Source organism: Schistocerca americana, chromosome 2 (assembly GCF_021461395.2).
Source record: "Schistocerca americana isolate TAMUIC-IGC-003095 chromosome 2, iqSchAmer2.1, whole genome shotgun sequence".
Classification (NCBI taxonomy): domain Eukaryota; kingdom Metazoa; phylum Arthropoda; class Insecta; order Orthoptera; family Acrididae; genus Schistocerca; species Schistocerca americana.
In genome coordinates, this window is record NC_060120.1 from 42,848,712 (window position 1) to 42,874,095 (window position 25,384).

General features: G+C 45.4%; 1 protein-coding gene across 1 annotated transcript in view; it reads right to left on the reverse strand.

Moving 5' to 3' along the window:
* Window positions 1-25,384, reverse strand: part of LOC124593770 (reversion-inducing cysteine-rich protein with Kazal motifs-like) — a 386,189-nt gene that overhangs the window by 88,213 nt on the left and 272,592 nt on the right. The window contains exons 6-7 of the mRNA XM_047132119.1: window positions 9,729-9,927; window positions 5,304-5,437 (exon numbers count right to left, since the gene is read on the reverse strand). Coding sequence (XP_046988075.1) covers window positions 5,304-5,437; window positions 9,729-9,927 — 333 coding nt within the window. The remainder of the gene's footprint in view (window positions 1-5,303; window positions 5,438-9,728; window positions 9,928-25,384) is intronic.

A 25,384-nucleotide genomic window follows, 5' to 3' on the forward strand; every position in this document is an offset into this window, starting at 1 on the left:
CATCTGATTCATTTGCTAATCTCCACAATAAAAGATATATCGACATTGGCTGCATTTCAAAGAAGTAAACACGGTACCCAAAATTGTCCAAATTTACCTTCTTCTTCAAAACTTACTTTCTGAATTATCTGTTTATTTTAGGCCAGTTAATAGATCTCTTGCTTTCACGAAGTTTGGCTCTTTAATGAACGATAAAATTTATATATCTCTTCTGAAACAGAATTAAAGTCAATGATTAGTGCCTCGTAGCTTTTATTGTTTAATTTCATTTAACGGAATATAGCCGGAAACTCTTACAGCTAGTTACATTTACTTAGCCCGCCCGGTTAGCCGTGCGATCTAAAGTCGTCGGCACACGGACCGTGCATCCGAACGTTGAGCGTGCCGAGTTTCTGACGTCATAGCGTGGAATAGCACGTTCGGGAGTCTTTCCGAACGTGCAGAGCAATATCTGGCATGTCGGATATTCTGAGCGTGCGTCTGAGCGTTCACCAATGAGATGGAACAACGCCACCTACGTCACACACACGCCGTCTCCCTTCAGTACAGAGTTGTGAGGCGGCACATTGGCATTCATTTCAAGCCTATATGTATATATGCCGTTTCTGAGCACCAGCAAATTGAGAATCACTGGAAAACTCGTTGTTAACTGTGTGATTCGTTCCAATAAATTAATGAGAAACATCATATTCGTGGCAAAAGAATTATTGCAACTTCCATATTATGAGAGTAGGCTTGAAGGCAGCGACACACTGAAGATCCACCCAAAACGCATTGTTCTTGGTAAAATTTGTTATAATTAAATTTCAATTAGTAACATAATTATCTACGATTAGCGTTTTTAGCAATATGTAAGATGGTATAACCGAACACAATGAACGTATTGTTGGTTTAGCGTAATGAGTAGCGTCTCTGCCCGTAATGAGGTTCTGTTGAGGCGGTGGTTCGCGTCGTAACACTGCCAATTTTTTACCTAACATTCGCGTTTTTATTAGGTACTGATACTTCATTATTAGTTTAATATATGTTATAATATTTGATTAAGTTCACCTTTTTTTGAGGGGCGACTTTGTTCGATTGGCTTAATTTAACCTACAAGACAGCTTGCGCTACTTGTATAAAGATATTTTGCTCCTTTTACTTTTAGGCTTTGTAATTCACATGTTGCAAGGATTCTGCTACTGGGTAGGAACAGTGATCAAGTAAGACTGACTGACCTTGGGGTTTTACTACAATGTGGGAATGATGAAATAATGTTTATCTTATGCGGAGAAGTGTTCCAAATTTGTACCGCACTGTTTGTAATGGGACTTTTGTAAGTCTGTGTCCTTACTGATTGGACATAGTACTTTCCTTTTCGTGGACGATGGAGGAAATGTGCGTTTTAATAGAGCTAACGTGAGAATTTTACGCGCGCCCGTTTATGAACTAGAAACATCCCTCGAACTGCCGCTGCAGTGCGTTGCGATCGCGTATACCACGTTGGGACCGACGTACCGTTTGCACAAGTCGCATCGTTCCTGAGCGTTCAGCAGCACGTTGAACTTGGCACGCACAACGTTAACGTTCGACGGCTTAACGCACTGCTTTCCGGGCGGGAAGGCGTGCCGGTCCCTGGCACGAATCCGCCCGGCAGACTGGTGTCGAGGTCCGGTACGCCGGTCAGTCTGTGGATGGTTTTTAGGGCCATTTTCCATCTGCCTCGGCGAATGCTGGCTGGTTCCCCTTATTCCGTCTCAGTTACACTGTGTCGTCGATTGTTGCGCAACCACTATCTCCACGTACGCGTACACCACAATTACTCTACCACGCAAACATCGCGGTTACTCTCGTCTGGTGTGAGACGTTCCCGGGGTGGTCCACTGGGGGCCTAACCGCACAATAACCCTGGGTTCGGTGTGGGGCGGCGGTGGGGTGAGTGGACAGCTGTAGCCTGTTGTGGGGTTGTGTACCACTGGGGGCTACGGCGGGGACGAAGCCTCTCCGTCGTTTCTAGGTCCCCAGTTCCGTGCAATACAATACATTTACTTAACAGCCTACAAACATGATATACGCCCTATGTATTGCATTACATATTATAATCAAACAACATTTTTAATATTACTCACTCACTCACACACACACACATACATACACACCACACACACACACACACACACACCACACACACACACCACACACACACACACACACACACACACACACACACACACACACATTGTAGAGTTATAACTTGTGGAATCCACGCTCCCTTCGATTCTTATGTGAGAGGTATCTTGATTTGTGGTATCTCTTAATGATCCAAGTCTGTAAATATAGTACCTGATTAACACTAATACTGTTCTGGTAACTTTTTCTACGATGATAATAAGGGACTGTGCAACTTGTAGTGTTACCGCAAAGCACTGATTAAGGCGAATTGATTTGGGTAGCCCGAAAAAAGGAAAGTCTTCTCTACATGTACACAGGAGAAAAGTAGCCAGGCCAGTAGGATGGAAATACTAGTTGGAAGTCCCCATGGTTCAAGCTAATCGTCGTCAGCTTGCCCTGTCCTCATATCTATGACAAGACAGTAGCGTGGTGTACACGGAGTGTCAAGGAGATGTTCCGACAGACCTTGAGGGACTGCAGAGGGTGTCTTGAGGAACAAATTGAGGACAGAAATCCGTGTCCGGAAACGCCGTCCAACGATGCCACAAAGCATTGAAGTTATGGCGGCAGCACCTGCAACCAGGCACCCCTTCGGCAGGAAATGTGACTTTGTAGGCTGATGGACCGTAGGCGGAACTCTCGCAATGTTGTTTATTATTCATTGATCGCGATTGATTGCCAAGGCAGCCAGTGGAGAAGATGAAGCTAGCTGTTGCTCCGACAAATTCGATTATCTGTTCCCTCGATGGATGATACTGTTGTTTCGGACATGGGTTTCCATTGGAGGCTATAAAGGGTTAGAGGAGAAAAATAAAGTGCGGACCGAGACCCGTGTCCGAAATAGTCATCCGGCAAGGCAACAGAGCATTGTATTCGTTGGAGACAAGACCTTTCTACGTAGTAACTACCTCAACCTTCTGCCATGGCAATCAGTCGCAACCACTGAATGACACACAACACTGCGAGGCTTTCGCCTACCGTCCATTACCGTACAAAGTCATGTTTGCTGCCGAAGGGGTCGCCTTGTGGCAGGCGCCGGAGATTATAACTTCGACGCGCTGTACGGTCGTTAGATGGCGTTTCCGGACAAGAATTTTTGTCACCGATTTGCTCCTCAACACTCCCTCTAAAACCCCTCGAAATCTGTTGCAAAATTTCTGGAAGACGCTATATAGCTGCTTATGCTCGTCTACATTTACATGACTACTCTGCAATTCACATTTAAGTGCTTGGCAGAGGGTTCGTCGAACCACAATCATACTATCTCTCTACCATCCACTCCTGAACAGCGCGCGGGAAAAACGAACACCTGAACCTTTCTGTTCGAGCTCTGATTTCTCTCATTTTATTTTGATGATCATTCCTACCTATGTAGGTTGGGCTCAACAAAATATTTTCGCACTCGGAAGAGAAAGTTGGTGAATGAAATTTCGTAAATAGATCTCGCCGCGACGAAAAACGTCTTTGCTGTAATGACTTCCATCCCAATTCGCGTATCATATCTGCCACACTCTCTCCCCTACTACGTGATAATACATAACGAGTTGCCCTTTTTTGCACCCTTTCGATGTCCTCCGTCAATCCCAACTGGTAAGGATCCCACACCGCGCAGCAATATTCTAACAGAGGACGAACGAGTGTAGTGTAAGCTGTCTCTTTAGTGGACTTGTTGCATCTTCTAAGTGTCCTGCCAATGAAACGCAACCTTTGGCTCGCCTTCCCCACAATATTATCTATGTGGTCTTTCCAACTGAAGTTGTTCGTAATTTTTACACCCAGGTACTTAGTTGAATTGACAGTCTTGAGAATTGTACTATTTATCGAGTAATCGAATTCCAACGGATTTCTTTTGGAACTCATATGGATCACCTCACACTTTTCGTTACTTAGCGTCGACTGCCACCTGCCACACCATACAGCAATCTTTTCTAAATCGCTTTGCAACTGATAATGGTCTTCGGATGACCTTACTAGACGGTAATTTACAGCATCATCTGCGAACAACCTAAGAGAACTGCTCAGATTGTCACCCAGGTCATTTATATAGATCAGGAACAGCAGAGGTCCCAGGACGCTTCCCTGGGGAACACCTGATATCACTTCAGTTTTACTCGATGATTTGCCGTCTATTACTACGAACTGCGACCTTCCTGACAGGAAATCACGAATCCAGTCGCACAACTGAGACGATACCCCATAGGCCCGCAGCTTGATTAGAAGTCGCTTGTGAGGAACGGTGTCAAAAGCTTTCCGGAAATCTAGAAATACGGAATCAACTTGAGATCCCCTGTCGATAGCGGCCATTACTTCGTGCTAATAAAGAGCTAGCTGCGTTTCACAAGAACGATGTTTTCTGAAACCATGCTGATTACGTATCAATAGATCGTTCCCTTAGAGGTGATTCATAATGTTTGAATACAGTATATGCTCCAAAACCCCACTGCAAACCGACGTCAATGATATAGGTCTGTAGTTCGATGGATTACTCCTACTACCCTTCTTAAACACCTGCGACCTGCGCAATTTTCCAATCTGTAGGTACAGATCTATCAGTGAGCGAGCGGTTGTATATGATTGCTAAGTAGGGAGCTATTGTATCAGCGTAATCTGAAAGGAACCTAATCGGTATACAATCTGGACCTGAAGACTTGCCCGTATCAAGCGATTTGAGTTGCTTCGCCACCCCTAAGGTATCCACTTCCAAGAAACTCATGCTAGCAGCTGTTCATGTTTCAAATTCTGGAATATTCCATTCATCTTCCCTGGTGAAGGAATTTCGGAAAACTGCGTTCAATAACTCCGCTTTAGCGGCACAGTCGCCGGTAACAGTACCATCGTGTCTGTTAAGAATTTCAAGGCTATCCACAGCTGGAAACCCTCTAGTACACTTGTTCCACCACGACATGTCTTTTCCGCCTACTCACCTATCATTTATTGGGCGGGACGCCGGAATGCGCCTATATGCATACCACACAAATTAGTTACTTTGATTATTTTCGAGCACAAAAAGAGACAAAAAAGTGAGTTACATAGTAGTCACTAGGACTTGTTCATGATGAAATTTAGTCGTCAGTATTTTGCTTATAATAGTTCTAATCCAAGTGGCACATTATTTTGACTATGGAGAGCTGCACTCGCCGCAGCGCACTCACGTGGGGTAGCGGCTCGCCGCAGCCCGCCTCCTTCAGGCTGTCCACGATCTCGAGGCCCACGTTCTCGGTGCGGAGTATCCGCCGACAGGCGTCTCGGCAGTCAGTCGTTGAGGCTCTGTCGCAGCAAGGAACGTCTGCATATTAAAAGAAAAGAGGCTGATTATTCGCCGTATATGATCATAGGACCAACAATTTAAAAATTCAGTAGCAGGTGAATGTGTTGGTTTATACCAAATGTTCGTAATGTTAATTTTCACTAACTGTTTAGTCTACAGTAAATATCGATTTGACAATAGTCGTCCGAAGAGAGTACAATACGGTAGTTAAAATTCGCCAAAAAGTTTCCCAGCTTTTGGTCAGAAGACAGTTGCGTGTCTGACAAAGGATAGGAGTCGGGTCGCGGAGAAGGATCTGAGAAGAGACTGAATGTTGCTGTAGGCACCAGGTGCCTCACCGTAAAGCCATTCATTTTATAGGGTCATAGTTCAAGAGATGTATTCGAAAAGCGGACCATTGATTAAATATCACCAAATTTCGAGGTGGCGAAATATTCGAGCGTGTATGGTGCTAGATTGTCACGTTTGGGGACTTGCGTTTGATACAGTTAATGTGATATTTTTATTTTACTATTTTTTCCACTTCAAAATGAGTAGGTTCCGCGTTCCATTGATCAATCGCACGGTACGGTAGCCGTTATGATGTGGGACGTGTCAAGTGCACAAGAAATGCACATATTAAACAAGATACGGAGTTAATGATTAATATTTCTATTATTTACCCCATTCCCTTAAATGGCACAAAATACATATACTATATTTATAAATTTATTTATTCCTATTCAAGAATTCATCTATGGTATAGAATGAGTTGCCAAGGAGATATGATTTCAATTTAGTTTTGAAGCTGTTACTGCTGTCTGTCTGACATTTTATTTCATCTGGTAATTTGTCGAAAATTTTTATACCAGCATATTTTACCCCTTTCTGTGCCATAGATAGGTTGAGTAAAGGATAGTATAAGTCTTCCTTTTTTCTGGTATTATAATCATGAATGTCACTGTAGTTTTCAAACTGCTCCATGTTGTTGAGAACAAATTTCATTAGTGAGTTAATGTACTGTGAGGCTGTTGTAAGAATTTCCAATCTTTTAAAAAGATGTCTACAAGATGTGCGACTATGAACCTCACACATTATTCGAACCACTTTCTTTTGAACAGTGAATACTTTTTGTGTAAATGTTGAGCTACCCCAAAATATTATTCCGTATGACATCAGAGAGTGAAAGTATGCAAAGTACGTTAGCTTACTAATGGCTATATCCTCAAAATTGGGAATTAACCTGATTGCAAAATTTGCTGAACCCAGTCGCTTTAGAAGATCCAAAATATGAATTTTCCAACTAAGATTCTCATCTATATGTACACCCAAAAACTTAGTATACTCTACCCTGTCTACTGACTTCTGTTGATGTGTTATATTTATTGAAGGAACTGTGCTTTTTGCAGCAGAAAATTTGATGTACTGTGTTTTTTCAAAGTTCAAGCAGATTTGCAGAAAACCAATTAATGACTTTTCCAAAGACCTTATTTCTATCATTTTCAATTGGAGTTTCCTTTACAGGATTAATAATGATGCTTGTATCATCAGCGAACAGTGTCAGTTCAGCTTCCTGTTTCAGAGAGGAAGGGTGGTCGTTCACATACATCAAGAACAGAAGGGGAGCCATGATTGAACCCTGTGGAACACCTAATGTAGTTTCACCCCAGTCAGATGAAGTGGCGAACTTATTTAAATCACTTGACCCATATAAGGAACCTTTTTGCTTCCTGTTCTGTAGGTACGACTTAAACCACTCATATGCTATTCCATTTATACCATAGAACTGTAATTTCTGCAACATAATGTCATGGTTCACACAATCAAATGCTTTGGACAAGTCACAGAAAATTCCTATTGGTGACATTTTACTATTTAAAATAGTATATTGCTGTCTGAATGGAACAGCATTTTTTGAAATCCGAACTGTGATTTACTAAGTATCCCATTACTGTTGAGATGGCTAACCACTCTTGAGTACATTACTTTCTCGAAGACTTTTGAAAATGCTGTAACCAAAGATACTGGCTTCATGTGCTCCAAGCGACCATTTGCTTTTACTTTATCATTATTCTTTTTCTCTCTTCCGGTGTCGAAGATACGGAGACAAACATATACTACTTTTTCAAAGGTATCCGGATATTTGTTAGTGGTGATTAATATAGGAGTGTCTACCACTCTTATTTATGACAGCTTGAACTCTGCTGGGAACGCTTTCAATGAAGAATCTATTTTTCTGTGGAAGAATGGCAAACATTTTTCCTCGAGAGCCGAAACCAGAGAAGGTAGTGTTGTTGGACTCTGCGGGTTAGAGAGATGTCGACGTTCTTAATCCCAAACGTCATCATTGGATTCAAGCCGGTCTATTTCAAGAATGCTACTGGTCACAAACGATTACCTCACAGACGATGCTTTCTGACAGACTGCACTGCCCATGTTCATTCAACAATCATCCTCTCTGAAATGTTCCTCAACTATACGCAATGCACAATACAGTAAAATGTGTTCATATCCTTCCACGTTGCGCGTTTTCTTAAGCACAACAACGTGACTACAACCTATTCACGAATAACAGTCCCGTATTTTAACACCACTCCTTCCAGACTTTGCTGCTTGCACTACATATGCCGCTGGGTAAACTTCTCTACGTTACCGCTAAAACCAACCCTTCCGTCGGATTTCTGCAGATATAGCGCGACTCATCACTCCAGATCGCTTGTTTCTAGTCTTTTATTGTCCCGAGACGCAGGTCTTTAAAGCACCCCAAGTTCAACTTAGGGCTGACTTCAGAAATGTGTGGCTTGTCAGAATCTACTCCATCGCTGTACCACTTTTATTTTAACCCCTTACGCACGGTCATTGTGCTACCTGGACCGCTGGTAGGCCTTTTGAACTGACGACTGATTCATTCTGCTGACTTCATGCGACTGTCTACAACGACCCACGGTCCCTGTCCGTCAGTACACTAGGCTTACAGTCACCTCCCTCGCACTTGCACTGAGGTGACAAAAGTCGTGAGATACCTCCTAATATCGTGTCGGACTTCTTTTTCCACTGCTTAGTGCAGCAACTTGACATGGCATGGGCTCAGCAAGTCGTTGGAAGCCGCTGCAGAAATATTGAGCCATGTTACCTTCATAGCTGTCCATAATTGACAATGTGTTCCCCGTGCAGGATTTTGTGCACGAACTGACCTCTCGATTCTACTCCATAAATGTTCGATAAGGTACACTTTGCACGATCTGGGTGGCCAAATCATTCGGTAGAACTGTACAGAATATTCTTCAAACAAATCGCGAACATGAAACTTCCTGGCAGATTAAAACTGTGTGCCGGACCGAGACTCGAACTCGGGACCTTTGCCTTTCGCGGGCAAGTGCTCTACCAACTGAGCTACCCAAGCACGACTCACGCCGCGTCTTCACAGATTTACCTCTGCCAGTACCCCGACTCCTACTTTCCAAACTTTACAGAAGCTCTCCTGCGAACCCTTGGAGAACTAGCACTCCTTTCTTTCAGGAGTGCTAGTTAGTGTTGTTAGACCTGTTCTTGCAACAGGAAGGTGGTGTGTTGCTCAAACAGCATAATGGTCACGCACACACTGCCCGGAAAACCCAACTTGTACTGTAAGACGTGCAGCAGCTTCCCTGGCCAGAACGATCTCCGAACGTGTCTCCAATTGAAGATGTGTGGGATATGTTGGGACGAGAAGTGCCTCATGCGACTCTTCAACCAACAACTCTTGCAGAACCACGTGAACAGGTCGATGAGGCGTGGTATAACGTATCCGAGGCCAGTGCTCGCCATCTGTACTATCGACTGGATGCCAGTCAGCGCCTGCATTGCCGCCAGTGGAGTCTATACCACGTACTACCTTGGAACTGCTTGCGCTATTAATCCGTAAATGTAATATCGTATCATATACTCCATATGCACTTTTGCAACAATAAATCTTGAGTGAATTGGAAACATCTGAAAGGGTGTACTAATTTTTTTCTAGCAATTTATGTATGATATGAATAATAATTAACATATGAAAATGTGTTGGTGAGTTACCATGCAAGCATGACGATGTTAATTAAAAAGGTTGCGACGTAATAAACGTGTCTTTTTACAGCTGTGGAGCACGTAAAGATCAAAATTAGACTTAAGCAAATGTTTCAAAATGTTAATGAAATACGACACGGTTACTGTACAGCAGAAATCAACCACACCCTACAAGCTGTCGAGCAAGCCGAATTGCGACAGTTCTCGGACCTGATTTAAATTATTCAGGTAGTTGGGCTCAGATTGCACAGCAGTTAAAAAGAAGACGACTGGCGCTACTCACAGTTTCTGGGGTCTATGGTGGGCGAGGCGGCAGCCTGCTGGCGGACGCAGGTGAGCACGCGCGGGCTGTGCTCGGAGCACGCGTCGTCCAGGAGCTCCTGCGGGGGCGCGTGGGCGCCCGCCCCCCTGGCGCGGAAGACGGCGCGGCACGCCTCGCGACAGGCCGGCGTCCGCCCCGAGCCGCAGCACTCGTCCCCCGCCTGAAACACGGGCCGCCTCAGCGCCTCCGCACCTGCTGCCGTCTCGCCGTCACCGGCGCACAAACCGTACAACTAGACTCGTACACCGAGCAGGTCCCAGCCCGGCAAGCCTGTGTTCTGTGGGCTCTGGTCAAGTCTGGGTGGCTCGCGAGACAGTGCAGCTGACGCAGTCTATCGTCCTCTGGTCAAGTCGGGGTGTCTCGCGAGACAGTGCAGTTGAGCCAGTCTAACATCCTCTGGTCAAGTCTGGGTAGCTCGCGAGACAGTGCAGTTGAACCAGTCTATCGGCCTCTGGTCAAGTGTGGGTGGCTGGCGAGACAGTGCAGTTGAGCCAGTCTATCGGCCTCTGGTCAAGTCTGGGTGGCTCGCGAGACAGTGCAGTTGAACCAGTCTATCGGCCTCTGGTCAAGTGTGGGTGGCTGGCGAGACAGTGCAGTTGAGCCAGTCTATCGGCCTCTGGTCAAGTGGTGGTGGTGGTTGTTGGGATGTTTAAGGGGGACTAAACAGCTAAGGTCATCAGTTCCCCAGGTGAAGCCTGGGTGGCTCGTGAGACAGTGCAGTTGAGCCAGTCTATTGTCCTCTGGCCAAGTCTGGGTGCTCGCGAGACAGTGCAGTTGAACCAGTCTATCAGCCTCTGGTCAAGTCTGGGTGGCTCGCAAGACAGTGCAGTTGAGCCAGTCTATCGGTCTCTGGTCAAGTGGTGGTGGTGGTTGTTGGGATGTTTAAGGGGGACTAAATAGCTAAGGTCATCAGTTCTCCAGGTCAATCCTGGGTGGCTCGCGAGACAGTGCTGTTGAGCCAGTCTATTGGCCTCTGGTCAAGTTTGGGTGGCTCGCGAGACAGTGTAGTTGAACCAGTCCGTCAGCCTCTGGTCAAGTCTGGGTGGCTCGCCAGACAGTGCAGTTGAGCCAGTCTATTGGCCTCTGGCCAAGTCTGGGTGGCTCGCGAGACAGTGCAGTTGAGCCAGTCTATCGGCCTCTGGTCAAGTCTGGGTGGCTCGCGAGACAGTGCAGTTGAGCCAGTCTGTCAACCTCTGGTCAAGTCTGAGTGGCTCGTGAGACAGTGCAGTTGAGCCAGTCTATCGTCCTGTCAAGTCTGGGTGGCTCGCGAGACAGTGCAGTTGAGCCAGTCTCTCGTCCTCTGGTCAAGTCTGGGTGGCTCGCGAGACAGTGCAGTTGAGCCAGTCTATTGGCCTCTGGTCAAGTGTGTGTGTGTGTGTGACCGAGCGAGGTGGCGCAGTGGTTAGCACACTGGACTCGCCTTCCGGAGGACGACGGTTCAATCCCGTCTCCGGCCATCCTGATTTAGGTTTTCCGTGATTTCCCTAAATCGCTTCAGGCAAATGCCGGGATGGTTCCTTTGAAAGGGCACGGCCGATTTCCTTCCCCATCCTTCCCTCACCCGAGCTTGCGCTCCGTCTCTAATGACCTCGTTGTCGACGGGACGTTAAACACTGATCTCCTCCTCCTCCTCCCTCCTCTGGTCAAGTGTGGGTGGCTCGCGATACAGTGAGGTTGAGCCAATCTGTGACAAACATCAAACAGTCGCGGAACCCTACAGGGACATAAAATTGAACTATTTGACAGCTACAGCGATTATAGCGCTCCTAGCAGCTAGCCTGTAATAGCAAAAGAACAGTGTGCTATGAACTGAGAAATTTCTTCTTTTTAATGCTGTTATTTCCTTCATTCTCAGTCACTAAATGGGGCAGCAATTTGTCCAACATGAATAGGTAAATGAAATTAAACTAACGACCCTCCACCTGCTTATGTCACATCTGTTTTGTACAAGGGTTGGAACTTAAATAGTGGCGACAACCGGTTGATCAAAAAGTCAGTGTAAATTTGAAAACTGAATAAATCATGGAATAATGTAGATAGAGAGGTACAAATTACCACACATGCTTGGAATGACATGGGGTATTATTAGAACCAAAACAAAATACAAAAGTTCAAATAATGTCCGACAGATGGCGCTTCATCTGATCAGAATAGCAATAATTAGCATAACTAAGTAAGACAAAGCAAAGATGATGTTCTTTACAGGAAATGCTCAACATGTCCACCATCATTCCTCAGCAATAGCTGTAGTCGAGGAATAATGTTGTGAACAGCACTGTAAAGCATGTCCGGAGTTATGGTGAGGCATTGGCGTCGGATGTTGTCTTTGAGCATCCCTAGAGATGACGGTCGATCACGATACACTTGTGACTTCAGGCAACCCCAAAGCCAATAATCGCCCGGAGTGAGGTCTTGGGACCTGGGAGGCCGAGCGTGACGAAAGTTGCGACTGAGCACACGATCATCACCAAACGACGCGCATCTGTCGGATATTTTGTGAACTTTGTTGTTTTTGGTTCTAATAAAACCCCTTGTCATTCCAAGCATGTGTGTCAATTTTTACCTCTCTATCTACATTATTCCGTGGTTTATTAAGTTATCAAATTCATACTGATTTTTTAATCACCCTGTATTTATTCACAACCAATGTGGAAGGCGTAGTATACCGTTAGCAGAGCCTGTTGTAACACCTCGGTTCAGTTTACAGTGATAAAAGCTATAGAAAGAATAATTTAAAATTAAGAATAGAATTTTAGAGGGAAAAATAGTGTAGAATCAGAGTTCGGTAATTGCAGATCAAAATTATAGTATATCCGCAAGTAATCTAACGTCTAAGTACAGCAAAGCCACGGAAGCTCCGTGATGGAGAAGGCACTGACGTTAAACTCTTGTGATGAAAAACCTACAGAAAGGCCTGATATTCACTATTGCCGCCTTTTTTCCTTGTTTGTTTCGTTAAAGGGCGGGGAACCCGTGTCAGTCAGCAAGACAATAATTAGATTGGACTTTATCGTGTTCAGATTCACGATAAACTGTTAGAATATTACGGAGATTAAAAGTGATGTAGTGCACGATCTCTGACTTTTGGTAGAACGGAGTATTAAGGGGATTTTAGGACTTTAGTGCTAGATTGGAACTTTACGGACATGTAGACGACAGAAACGCAAATTATCTGCCGATACGAGTGATTTCAGAGGTACCGGTATTCAGGTATTAACGTGTGGACTTTTGTGAGTGTCGTGTGCCGTTAGTTGCGAATCTGGACGTAGAGCGCATGCATATCGGCATTTGCGGACTACTTAGATTCATCCAGGCTAGGAACCTTTTAAACAGACCATCATCCATCACCATCTTATTCCTTTAATATAGAGTGAAAGTGAAATACAAGAGTGTTGTACTTATTTCATTTACCTAGTACAAATCAGTGAAGGTTTTACGGAACCAAAGCTATTCAGCAGTAAGTCAGCACCATCTAGCGGAAAGCGTACGCATTAACTAGCACGCTAACTGAATTGAACGTTTACGTGTTTTACGGACTGCTTAATATGAACTTTTGTTACTCTTAGCCGGGCAAATTACTAAATAAAAGCAATATTTACAAGACTCGCAGTAATAGCAAAACACAAGGTCCGCACCTCATCGGAGAGTCGTCGCTGTCACGCCGGGAAGTAAAGCCGGTTGGTTGGTTTGGGGGGATTAAAGGGACCAGACTGCTATGGTCATCGGTCCCAGTAAAGCCGGAAAACCTACCAAGGATACGCATCTACGAGCAGACGTCGACGTGGAGTACCTAAAAAGGGATCCACAAGAGAGTTAGGGATGCTTTCAAAAATGGTTCAAATGGCTCTGAGCACTATGGGACTTAACATCTGTGGTCATCAGTCCCCTAGAACGTAGAACTACTTAAACCTAACTAACCTAAGGACATCACACACATCCATGCCCGAGGCAGGATTCGAACCTGCGACCGTAGCGGTCACGCGGTTCCAGACTGATGCGCCTAGAAGCACGGCCACACCGGCCGGCAGGGATGCTTTACTGTTCCGTTGATGGTGCGAATAGAGCGGTCTGCTGCCTGTCGAATCTCTCAAAAAGTTCTGAAGCGAATGCCATGAAGCCAAAACTGAAGCGTCAAACCAACGTCGCCGCGAAAGGCGAAGGTTCGTCAGAGCCCCAGTATGGTGAAAGTTATGGCAATTCTCGTGTACGACTGTGACGGTGTTATCCTAACGCATTACGTTCCTCCGCGGTAGACCGTCAATGCACAGTGGTACTGTTCGTTTTTAGAGCATCACCTCCAACCAACTTTGCGAAAGAAGCGGCGACACTTTCTGTGCAACCCACCCATCATTTTGCACTATGATACGTGGGCGCGTACAGCGCAAGCTGTGGCTGCTCTGTTCGATCTATGGGACTGGAAGTACTCTACAATCCACCATACTCCCCAAACTTGGACTAAGTCCATGTAGTTTCGATTTGATTCCGAAGATGAAGGAACCACTTCGTGGCATTCGCTTCAGAACTGTTCCAGAGATTCGACAGGCAGTAGACCGCTCCATTCGCACCATCAACAGAACAGGCTCTGCTAACGGTGTACTACGCCTACCACATCTCTGGCAACGGGTTCTACACAACGCTGGTGACTACTTTGAAGGACAGTAACACGTGCAAACATGTAACTCTTTTGTAGCGGTTGTGAATAAATACACTCCTGGAAATGGAAAAAAGAACACATTGACACCGGTGTGTCAGACCCACCATACTTGCTCCGGACACTGCGAGAGGGCTGTACAAGCAATGATCACACGCACGGCACAGCGGACACACCAGGAACCGCGGTGTTGGCCGTCGAATGGCGCTAGCTGCGCACCATTTGTGCACCGCCGCCGTCAGTGTCAGTCAGTTTTCCGTGGCGTACGGAGCTCCATCGCAGTCTTTAACACTGGTAGCATGCCGCGACAGCGTGGACGTGAACCGTATGTGCAGTTGACGGACTTTGAGCGAGGGCGTATAGTGGGCATGCGGGAGGCCGGGTGGACGTACTGCCGAATTGCTCAACACATGGGGCGTGAGGTCTCCACAGTACATCGATGTTGTCGCCAGTGGTCGGCGGAAGGTGCACGTGCCCGTCGACCTGGGACCGGACCGCAGCGACGCACGGATGCACGCCAAGACCGTAGGATCCTACGCAGTGCCATAGGGGACCGCACCGCCACTTCCCAGCAAATTAGGGACACTGTTGCTCCTGGGGTATCGGCGAGGACCATTCGCAAGCGTCTCCATGAAGCTGGGCTACGGTCCCGCACACCGTTAGGCCGTCTTCCGCTCACGCCCCAACATCGTGCAGCCCGCCTCCAGTGGTGTCGCGACAGGCGTGAATGGAGGGACGAATGGAGACGTGTCGTCTTCAGCGATGAGAGTCGCTTCTGCCATGGTGTCAATGATGGTCGTATGCGTGTTTGGCGCCGTGCAGGTGAGCGCCACAATCAGGACTGCATACGACCGAGGCACACAGGGCCAACACCCGGCATCATGGTGTGGGGAGCGATCTCCTACACTGGCCGTACACCACTGGTGATCGTCGAGGGGACACTGAATAATGCACGGTACATCCAAACCGTCATCGAACCCATCGTTCTACCATTCCTAGACCGGCAAGGGAACTTGCTGTTCCAACAGGACAATGCACGTCCGCATGTATCCCGTGCCACCCAACGTGCTCTAGAAGGTGTAAGTCAACTACCCTGGCCAGCAAGATCTCCAGATCTGTCCCCCATTGAGCATGTTTGGGACTGGATGAAGCGTCGTCTCACGCGGTCTGCACGTCCAGCACGAACGCTGGTCCAACTGAGGCGCCAGGTGGAAATGGCATGGCAAGCCGTTCCACAGGACTACATCCAGCATCTCTACGATCGTCTCCATGGGAGAATAGCAGCCTGCATTGCTGCGAAAGGTGGATATACACTGTACTAGTGCCGACATTGTGCATGCTCTGTTGCCTGTGTCTATGTGCCTGTGGTTCTGTCAGTGTGATCATGTGATGTATCTGACCCCAGGAATGTGCCAATAAAGTTTCCCCTTCCTGGGACAATGAATTCACGGTGTTCTTATTTCAATTTCCAGGAGTGTAGTTGCCATTGTAAAAGTTCCAACCCTCGTACATAATACTAAGTGAAACTCTTGAATCGATTACAACCAAACTTTGCACATGAATAGCAGGCCTCACTGGGATCAGCATTGTGGCGTTTACAACATCCTAATTCCAATACAGATATATAGGTAGAAACGTATTTTTGCAGCTCCTGGTGTATAGGCTGTCCTATATGACAGGCATCTGTGAGAACAGTACCAGACTGCCAAATAAACCTGCTATGCAGGACAGCCTACATGGCATGAGCTGGAATCAGTGTTTGAGGACCCTGACGTGTAGGCTGCCCTGAATGGCATGTGTGTTGCGTTGCGTAGTACCGGTTTGCTTTATCGACCTGCTTTGCATGGTGGCTTATATATAAAAGGCAAATATATGAATTTCAAGCTCCTGATGTTTAACCTCCGCTGCATGACTAGTGCATTGTGGGAAAAGTATCACCCTGCTTTACTGAAATGTATTGCAGGGGCTACAATTTCCGAAGAATATCGCTGGGGATAGATTGAGACTAATGGAGTGGAAACTGGACAGAGCAAGAGAAGTAGGAAATGGAGAGAGAAGGGGGGGGGGGGGGCGGAAGAGGAAGCAGGTATGGATGAGTCAGGAGGAAGATGGGCAGGGTTGTGGGCAGATGGAAAAGGGAGAGGGGGATGAAGAGACAGAGAGTGGGGGAGGGGCATATAGTCAGAGGAAGGAGTGGAGGAAATGAACAAAGAGAAGTGGGACATTGGAGGCGAAAAGACAGTGAGTGGGGAGAAAGAGACGAAAAGACAGTGAATGGGTAGTGTTAGATAGACAGATAAATGAGGGAGGATGAGGTGGAGACAGGGATGGCGAGATGGAAGTGTGTTCAATATGTGTCGAATGCATATGAAAGTGAAGCTGTAGGACAAAGAATAATAATAATAAAATCTGACTGCAATGTAATACAAGCTGTAAATTTCACAGCAGCTGAGTCGTAATCATATAATCAGAAATTCCTCAAGAACATAAACGAATTGCAACCGGATGGTTTTAATTTCAAAAGGAACTGGTTACGAGTATATTGATGTCCTTGCCGTGTACTTTCTGATGATCTGTGCTGATTGTAGTACGTTTCAGACTCCCTGCAGTACACTTTAAACTAGACAAAACTTTTACTACTATATTCTTTGACTTAACCGCTATGTCTTCTTATAAGCCTTTTTAGTATTATCGTCGCTTCCACGCCTTGTATATACCTGTTACGTCTATGTCTTCTGCCTCCCAGCTATCAAAATGCATGTATCTCTCGAAAAGATTATCTTTCTTGGCTGTAACATTTAGTCCTCCTTGTGCCCACCTGTGGTGCTTCCTTCTTACTTATGGGCCTATAATAGCTAGCAAATGTTCCATTACATTTAGCACAAGACCCAAATCTTGTTCACTTTTAGCTACCGCTGCTGAATTATGAATACATCGTGTTGTGCTAATTTTCTGTCTTTAACAAACAATAACAGTCCTTTGCTTCCTTCATTTCCTTTTCAAAGTACCACATAAACATCAGTTGCCTTACATCTTTTCTGGTTTCCTACTCATCGCCGGCCGGTGAGGCCGAGTGGTTCTAGGCGCTTCAGTCTGGAACAGCGCGACCGCTACAGTCGCCGGTTCGAATCCTGCCTCGGGCATCGATGTGTGCGATGTCCTTAGGTTAGTTAGGTTTAAGTAGTTCTAAGTTATAGGGGACTGATGACCTCAGATGTTAAGTCCCATAGTACTCAGAGCCATTTGAACCATTTTGAACCTACTGATCATTCAAATATTTCAGTACTGACTATTACAACTCCCTCTGAAGGAAGAGAGTTCGTTTCCATTACTCCCCGTTATCGTCACTACAGAGCCTAGGAAAAGACAATATTATGTTTCATCCCACACTGTACAACGTCTTTCCGTATTTATAATGGAACAATAAGCTCCCAGGTATTTCATTTGCATCTTCAAATTGCTGACATACATCAAGCGTTATCAGCGAATTAACATGTGTTCACCAAACGGCGCTTTTAACACTTGAAGATGGCCACCGTGGTCGAAACCAGCTGCGATCGTGACTGTGTCAACATTTGAATAAAACTCTTTAATAAGTCGGATGCCATTTTCTTAGACGAAATGCCTTATACAGGCCAGCCACTTAGCAGTGCAACTGTAGCGAAGCTACAGAAAACGTTGGGAGTTTTACGACACATTGTTTTTGATTCTGGATGAGCGCAACCAGCCCGGGTGGACTGACGCATCTTGCTGGCCCGTCTCTTCCAGAGTCCGGCAGGTTGTGCATTCAGGCTGCATTTTGGGCCAACTTGTCTGGTGTGTTGGGTTCTTCGCCCGTCTGTAGATCATTGTATTTGTCCTCCTGGTATTTCGATTAAATGTACAGAGTATAGTTTCCAGAATTGATTTTCACTTCGCAGCTAAGTTTGTGCTGATCGCAAACTTCCTGGAAGATTAAAACAATGTGTCCCACCGGGATTCGAATCCAGAATCATTGGCTTTGGTGGTCAAATCTCCGACATTTATGCAGGCCTGGATAGCTCGTATCTGAGCACCCCTTCACTGCACTCAGGAAGAGGGTGTACGACAACGTTTTTAAACATTATAAGCTGAACCGAAAAAGTGGAATAGATTGCTGCTGAAGAAACTGATGATACAATTACAGCAGGGAAGTGAAGCAGGCAAAAAGAAAATGTAGATAAGCACTCTGTACTAGCAGCGCATAGGTGCTAACTTCGGTTGGAGCAAATGCTAGCAGGGAAAGGTCGCAGTCTGGCAGTGACTTATTGATCAGTGGTTTTTGAGTAATTTGTATGTTGGAAACGTACTATGCATTTGTGAATACTTACGTATTTTTAAGCTAATAGTTATCTTTTTTAGGAAAATGTCGGAGAGCAATCACCAACGAAAGGAAAATTTTGTGGGTTCGACTCCCCATCTGGCACACCATTTTAATTTGGTAAGTACTTTCAAATATACTTCGGCAGGTTGACTTGTTTCAGTACTTGTTTGAGCTTGCGTGAGTGATCAAGGTGCCGATTTCCACCTAGTTACAGTATCAACATAGGTGTTTCTCATACTTAAAAGAGTGGAGATGTAAGCAGTAGCCGTTACGCAATGTCTTTACTCAGAGATTCTTAATATGCAGATGGTGCAAAGCAAGCATACATTGAGAGAATTAAAGGCATCGCTACAATCACAATGCCAGGGCTCTCCGGCATTGGAATAGCACCCCAGCGTTGGACGTAACGGGAAAGTCCTGTACCATAGGTGATCTTACATATCTTATAATTATATTTATCCCTGAGACATTTAAGTCTCATTTTATCTACGATAATGATCGAAGCAGCAGAAATGATTTAAAATTTGGGCTGCGGCCCTGGAAATAGTGACAATGTAACGGAAAGTAAGCGGAAGTTATAATTTGAAGTTTGTTTTGGGGAGGGCGCTCAACTTGGGTAGTTCGTGCAGCAACGGTAGCCATAGTGCTGTGCTGGTGTAACGATTAGCATTTCTGAATGGCAAGCAAGAACACCCGGGTTCAAGTCCCGGCCACAACATAACTTCTAATTCATTTCTTCTGCTTCGATCATTATCGCAGATTATTCACTTTGGTGTGTAAAATGTATGGCGATATACCATCAGACTTTCGGAACAACTCCATCCACACAGTTCCCGAGACTGCAAGAGTCAACAAGTGCAAGAAGAGACGAAAAGACAGTGAATGGTTAGTATTAGATAGACAGATAACTAGGGAGGATGACGTGGACGCATCCAAGGCGGGGACATGAACAGTACCCAGAGAAATGACGATCAGTTTGGCATAAGGAAAGTTAAATACACCAGAGAGGCAGTCCTGATGTTATGGTTGACCACGGAAATATGACTGAAGAAATATCACGACAAGGTCACAGAATTTGCGATCTGGAAAAAGCGTTAGGCAGTGTCAAATGACGCAAAACGTTCGAAATCCTGAGAGAAATAGGAGTAAACAATGCCGAAAAACTGGTAGTATACAATATGTACAAGAAACAAGTGGGAACAATGGGTGGCGACCAAGAACACAGTGCTCGGATTAAAAAGGATCTAAGGGAGGGATGTAGTCTTTCGGCCCTGCTATTCAGTCTACACATTGAAGAAGCAATGACACAAATAAAACAAAGGGTCAAGAGTGGAATTAAAATTCAAGGTGAAATGTTATCAATGAGGAGTTTCGCTGATGACATTGGTATCCTCAGCGAAAGTGAAGAAGAATTACACGATCTGTCGAAAGAAATGAAGAGTCTAATGAGTACGGAATATGGATTGAGAGCAAATCGAAGAAAGACGAAAGTAATGAGAAATAGCAGAAATGAGAACAGCGAGTAATTTAACAACAGAATCACTTACTCCATTTTCTACTGCTACTGATATTACACTACACTTGTCTCACCAGAAATCCGAAATCCTTCTCTTCCTTCCATCTCACTTCACTGCTCCCCCCCCCCCCCCCTCCTCTCCACTTCCAGGTATCCAGACTGAAGCGCCTAGAAACTCTCGGCCACACCGGCCGGCAGTGTTGAGAAATATTGAGGCTTGTGGCCATTAGGTGGCTATCGCTCACACTTGCTGTGGTTAAGGTTGTATACAATTGGGATGCCATTAAAAGCTTTGAGGATTATCGTTGAATTTTACACAATCATTTTAGTGATGATTAATCTGGGAAAGACCTGATTTTTCTAGTCTACTTTAACTTTTATCAATGTCAATGTTTGCGGTAGCGTTCTCGCTTCCCAAGCCCGGGTTCCCGGGTTCGATTCCCGTCGGGGTCAGGGATTTTCTCTGCCTCGTGATGGCTGGGTGTTGTGTGCTGTCCTTAGGTTAGTTAGGTTTAAGTAGTTCTAGGGGACTGATGACCATAGATGTTAAGTCCCATAGTGCTCAGAGCCATTTGAGCCAATGTCAATGTTTCTCTCAAAAAGTTCTAGGTACATAGAAAACGCAAATCTAAGCATTTACGAAACTTATGTTGATGTAAAGGAACTTTTTAAGAAAATATGCCAGATAATTTTCTTGGAAGTGGGACACACAAAGATTTGAACTTGTTAGGTACAAATGTTAAAAAATCAAAAGAAAGTAATTTAAATAGTTTCCTTTTCACATTATATTCATAGTTACTCAAGCATTTCAATATTTCACAGACTATGTGGATTAACTATTCGTCTTTGCACAATCAAAGAAACTAATTTCAGTGAGGTACAAGATGTACAATATTTTGAGTTTCATGTAAATGAAGATGAACCAAATGATGACTGACTTAGCTCCAGGGTAATTTTAAGTGATAAAATCACTCCTTCTGGTAATGATTGTGTGAAATTCGTAGCAGTACTTGGTGATTCTAAATGCAAAGAAATTAGTATACAGAATTTGAAATAAATAATTTGTTCTATTTTGAGTATCCCAGTAGCTAATGCCCCCGAGCGTGTATTCAGTTATGAACAGTAAGTGGACTGATGTGGGTACCAGAAGGTCTGTTGAACTCATTAAAGCCGAATTGCAAATTGTAGCAAATTCCAGTGAAACATGTAAAGAATTTTTCATATACCTGAAAGATGTCATATTAAGTTTCTTTATGAATGCACTGTAAATATTTGGAAACATGACGAAATCTTGTCGGTCTTCCATTCTTATGGCTGCGTTCAAATTCCACAACGATTGGATGAGTGTCATTCTCATCATCTTCTGGTCATGACGATGTTTTTCGATGGAAAATGATGAGTACGACGCTCATCAGAACGTCGCGGAAATTGAAGGCAGCCACCTCAGGGGAAACCCAAGAAGATTTCATCAGTAGTACACGCCGGGAAAGCCTATGTTTATATTTGTAGCCATGTTTGTACATTCAAGTGTTTTATGTATTTTAAATGTCTGAGAATAAATATTGCATTGGACTCATCGAAGATAAAACTTAAATACAGTAGTAAAAGTTTATAGCGAAATGTTGGGTCCTACATGGCACAACACGTTAGCAATTTACATATTCTCCTTTGTTTTCAATTCGAAAACCTGGCAACCCAAGGCTCCACTGCCACCACGTCAAAATCACATTTCTGCTGACCTTAAGTTTGCAATCAGATGCAAGGCGCGCCCCGGTACGGTAGGCAGGCCGTGGTGGCCCGCCGCTATTTGAGGCGGAGGGTGGGGGGGGGGGGGGGGGGGGGGGGAGCGCAGAGCTCACCAGCCCCAGCAGTGGGACCGGCGGTCTAGCTCGTGGCGGGCTAAGCAGGCTGGAAATTGGAGCGTGCAAAACTCTACTCTACACAAAACTTTTCGTTCTTTTCGTGCGTTCCTCTGAGCACTATGGGACTTAACAGCTGTCATCAGTCCCCTAGAACTTATAACTACTTAAACCTAACTAACCTAAGGATATTACACACATACAAGCAGGAGGCAGGATTCGAACCTGCGACCGTAGCGATCGCTCGGCTTCAGACTGAAGCGCCTAGAACCGCTCGGCCACACCGGCTGGCAGAGGTCTTCCTATCATCAGTGCGGACTGCCCAACATCTCAACAAGGAATGGTGTCCCCCTCACAGCCGCGTAACTCGGCGTAAGAACAGTGGTCACCAGAACATCGTAAACGACAGGGACGAGTGTTAGTTCTTGTGAACGACAGTCGACTTCAAATGCGACAAACTGCTGCTGTCAATAACTAAAGCTCGATATAAACCAATTTCCGAGAGAGTTCTAAAAAGCGAATTTCACGCAGTGGAGAATTGGAGTACAATATCTTGTACACTCATTGCGACACACAAACCTCTACGTCTTCAATGGGCCAAACAACGCAGAAGCTAGACAGCAGCAGATTGGAGCCGTGTTGTTCAGTCCGGTAAACTGCGATAGTGCCTCATTTCAGATGGTACAAGGCATTTTTATGAAGTTTATTCACAGTTGTAGAATCTTTCGGACGTTAGCTGCATTAGGTATAAGGATATTACCTACTTAAGACACATGAAAATTTGTGCTGGACAGGGACTAAAACTCAGAATTCTTGCTTGCCGTCAGCGTCCGATTATCAAAGCATGCTTCCAGAGCCACAGGAACTTCCTTATGACATACTGCCTACGAACCCAAGGCTCACAATTTTACTTCAGACATTGTTAAAAAATAAGTATTACAAGTCTCAACAGTCAAAAGACGATTGTAATAGTACGGTTGAATACGTTTGTCTCCTTTATTAGCCGATAGGAAGAAGATGCTGTGATATGCAAATGATTGGCTTTTCAGAGCATTCAAAAAAGGTTGGCGCCGGTGACGATACCTACAACGTACTGACATGAGGAAACTTTCCAACCGATTTCTCATACACAAACAGCATTGACCGACGTTGCCGGGTGAAACGTTGTTGTGATGCCTCGTGTAAGGAGAAGAAATGCGTACCATCACATTTGCGACCTTGATAAAGGTCGGATTGCAGCCTGTCGCGATTGCGGTTTGTCGTATCGCGACATTCCTGCTCGCGTTGGTCGATATCCAATGACTGATAGCAGAATATGGAATCGGTGGGTCCAGGAGGGTAATACGGAACGCCGTGCTGGATCCCAACGGCCTCGTATCACTAGCAGTCCAGATCACAGGCATCTTATTCGCGTGGCTGCAACGGATCGTGAAGCCACGTCTCGATCACTGAGTCAACAGATTGGGACGTTTGCAAGACAACAAACATCTGCACGAACAGTTCGACGACTTTTGTAGCAGCATGGACTATCAGCTCGGAGACCATGGGTGCGGTTACCCTTGACGCTGCATCACAGACAGGAGCTGTAGTGTTGGCAGAAGAGCCAACACTGTTTTTCTAGAGGAGGCCGAAATGCACGCGTTTAATTACACGCTGACTGGCGTTAGGTCTGGAATAGGTCAGAGAAATAAGACTAGCAAAACAGGAGGTAACTGGTAGAATACTTAACTTTAATCCACAATTGTAGAACATCTCTCGTTACGGTACATGCTTCATAATATTAATTATCAATTGAATACGGCGCCTTGCTAGGTCGTAGCAAATGTAGCTGAAGGCTGTGCTAACTATCGTCTCGGCAAATGAGAGCGTATTTGTCAGTGAACCATTGCTATGAACGTCGGCTGTACAACTGGGGCGGGTGCTAGGAAGTCTCTCTAGACCTGCCGGGTGGTGGCCCTCGGTCTGCAATTACTGACAGTGGCGACACGCGGGTCCGGCGTATACTAATGGACCGCTGCCGATTTAAAGGCTACCACCTAGCAAGTGTGGTGTCTGGCGGTGACACCACAGGAGCGCCTGCGATGGTGTACTCAACGACGAACCTGGGTGCACGAATGGCAAAACATCATTTTTTCGGATGAATCCAGGTTCTGTTTACAGCATCATGATGGTCGCATCCGTGTTTGGCGACATCACGGTGAACGCACATTGGAAGCGTGTATTCGTCATCGCCATACTGGCGTATGGTATGGGGTACCATTGGTTACACGTCTCGGTCACCTCTTGGTCGTATTGACGGCTCTTTGAACAGTGGACGTTACAATTCAGGTGTGTTACAACCCGTGGCTCTACCGTTCATTCGATCAAATGGTTCAAATGGCTCTGAGCACTATGGGACTCAACTTCTGAGGTAATTAGTCCCCTAGAACTTAGGACTAGTTAAACCTAACTAACCTAAGGACATCACACACATCCATGCCCGAGGCAGGATTCGAACCTGCGACCGTAGCGGTCTCGCGGTTCCAGACTGCAGCGCCTAGAACCGCACGGCCACTTCGGCCGGCTTCATTCGATCCCTGCGAATCCCTACATTTAAGCAGGATCATGCACGACCGCATGTTGCAGGTCATGTACGGGCCTTTCTGGATACAGAAAATGTTCGACTGGTGCCCTGGCCACTACATTCTCCAGATCTCTCACCAATTGAAAACGTCTGGTCAATGGTGGCCGAGCAACTGGCTCGTCACAATACGCCAGTCACTACTCTTGATGAACTGTGGTATCGTGTTGAAGCTGCATGGGCATCTGTAAGTGTACACGCCATCCAAGCTCTGTATGACTCAATGCCCATACGTATCAAGTCCGTTATTACGGCCGGAGGTTGTTGTTCTGGGTACTGATTTCTCAGGATCTATGCACCCAAATTGCGTGAAAATGTAATCACATGTGAGTTCTAGTATAATATATTTGTCCAGTGAATACCCGTTTATCAGCTGCATTTCGTCTCGGTGTAGCAATTTTAATGGCCAGTGGTGTATTTGGAAAAAGAGGTCGAAAAGTAGCAGTCAACAACCCTCTATCTCAACAGGATCTAATCACGTATGGACGACTTCAGCTGTGTATGATATACCTAAAGAAACTAGTAGTCACCGAATTCAGGGCAGTATTACAGCTTTGAGGCCATGTTACAAGGTATTTGCGTTATATTTCTCCGGGAGGGTAACAAATGTTTTGTCCAGTGTTTTTGTA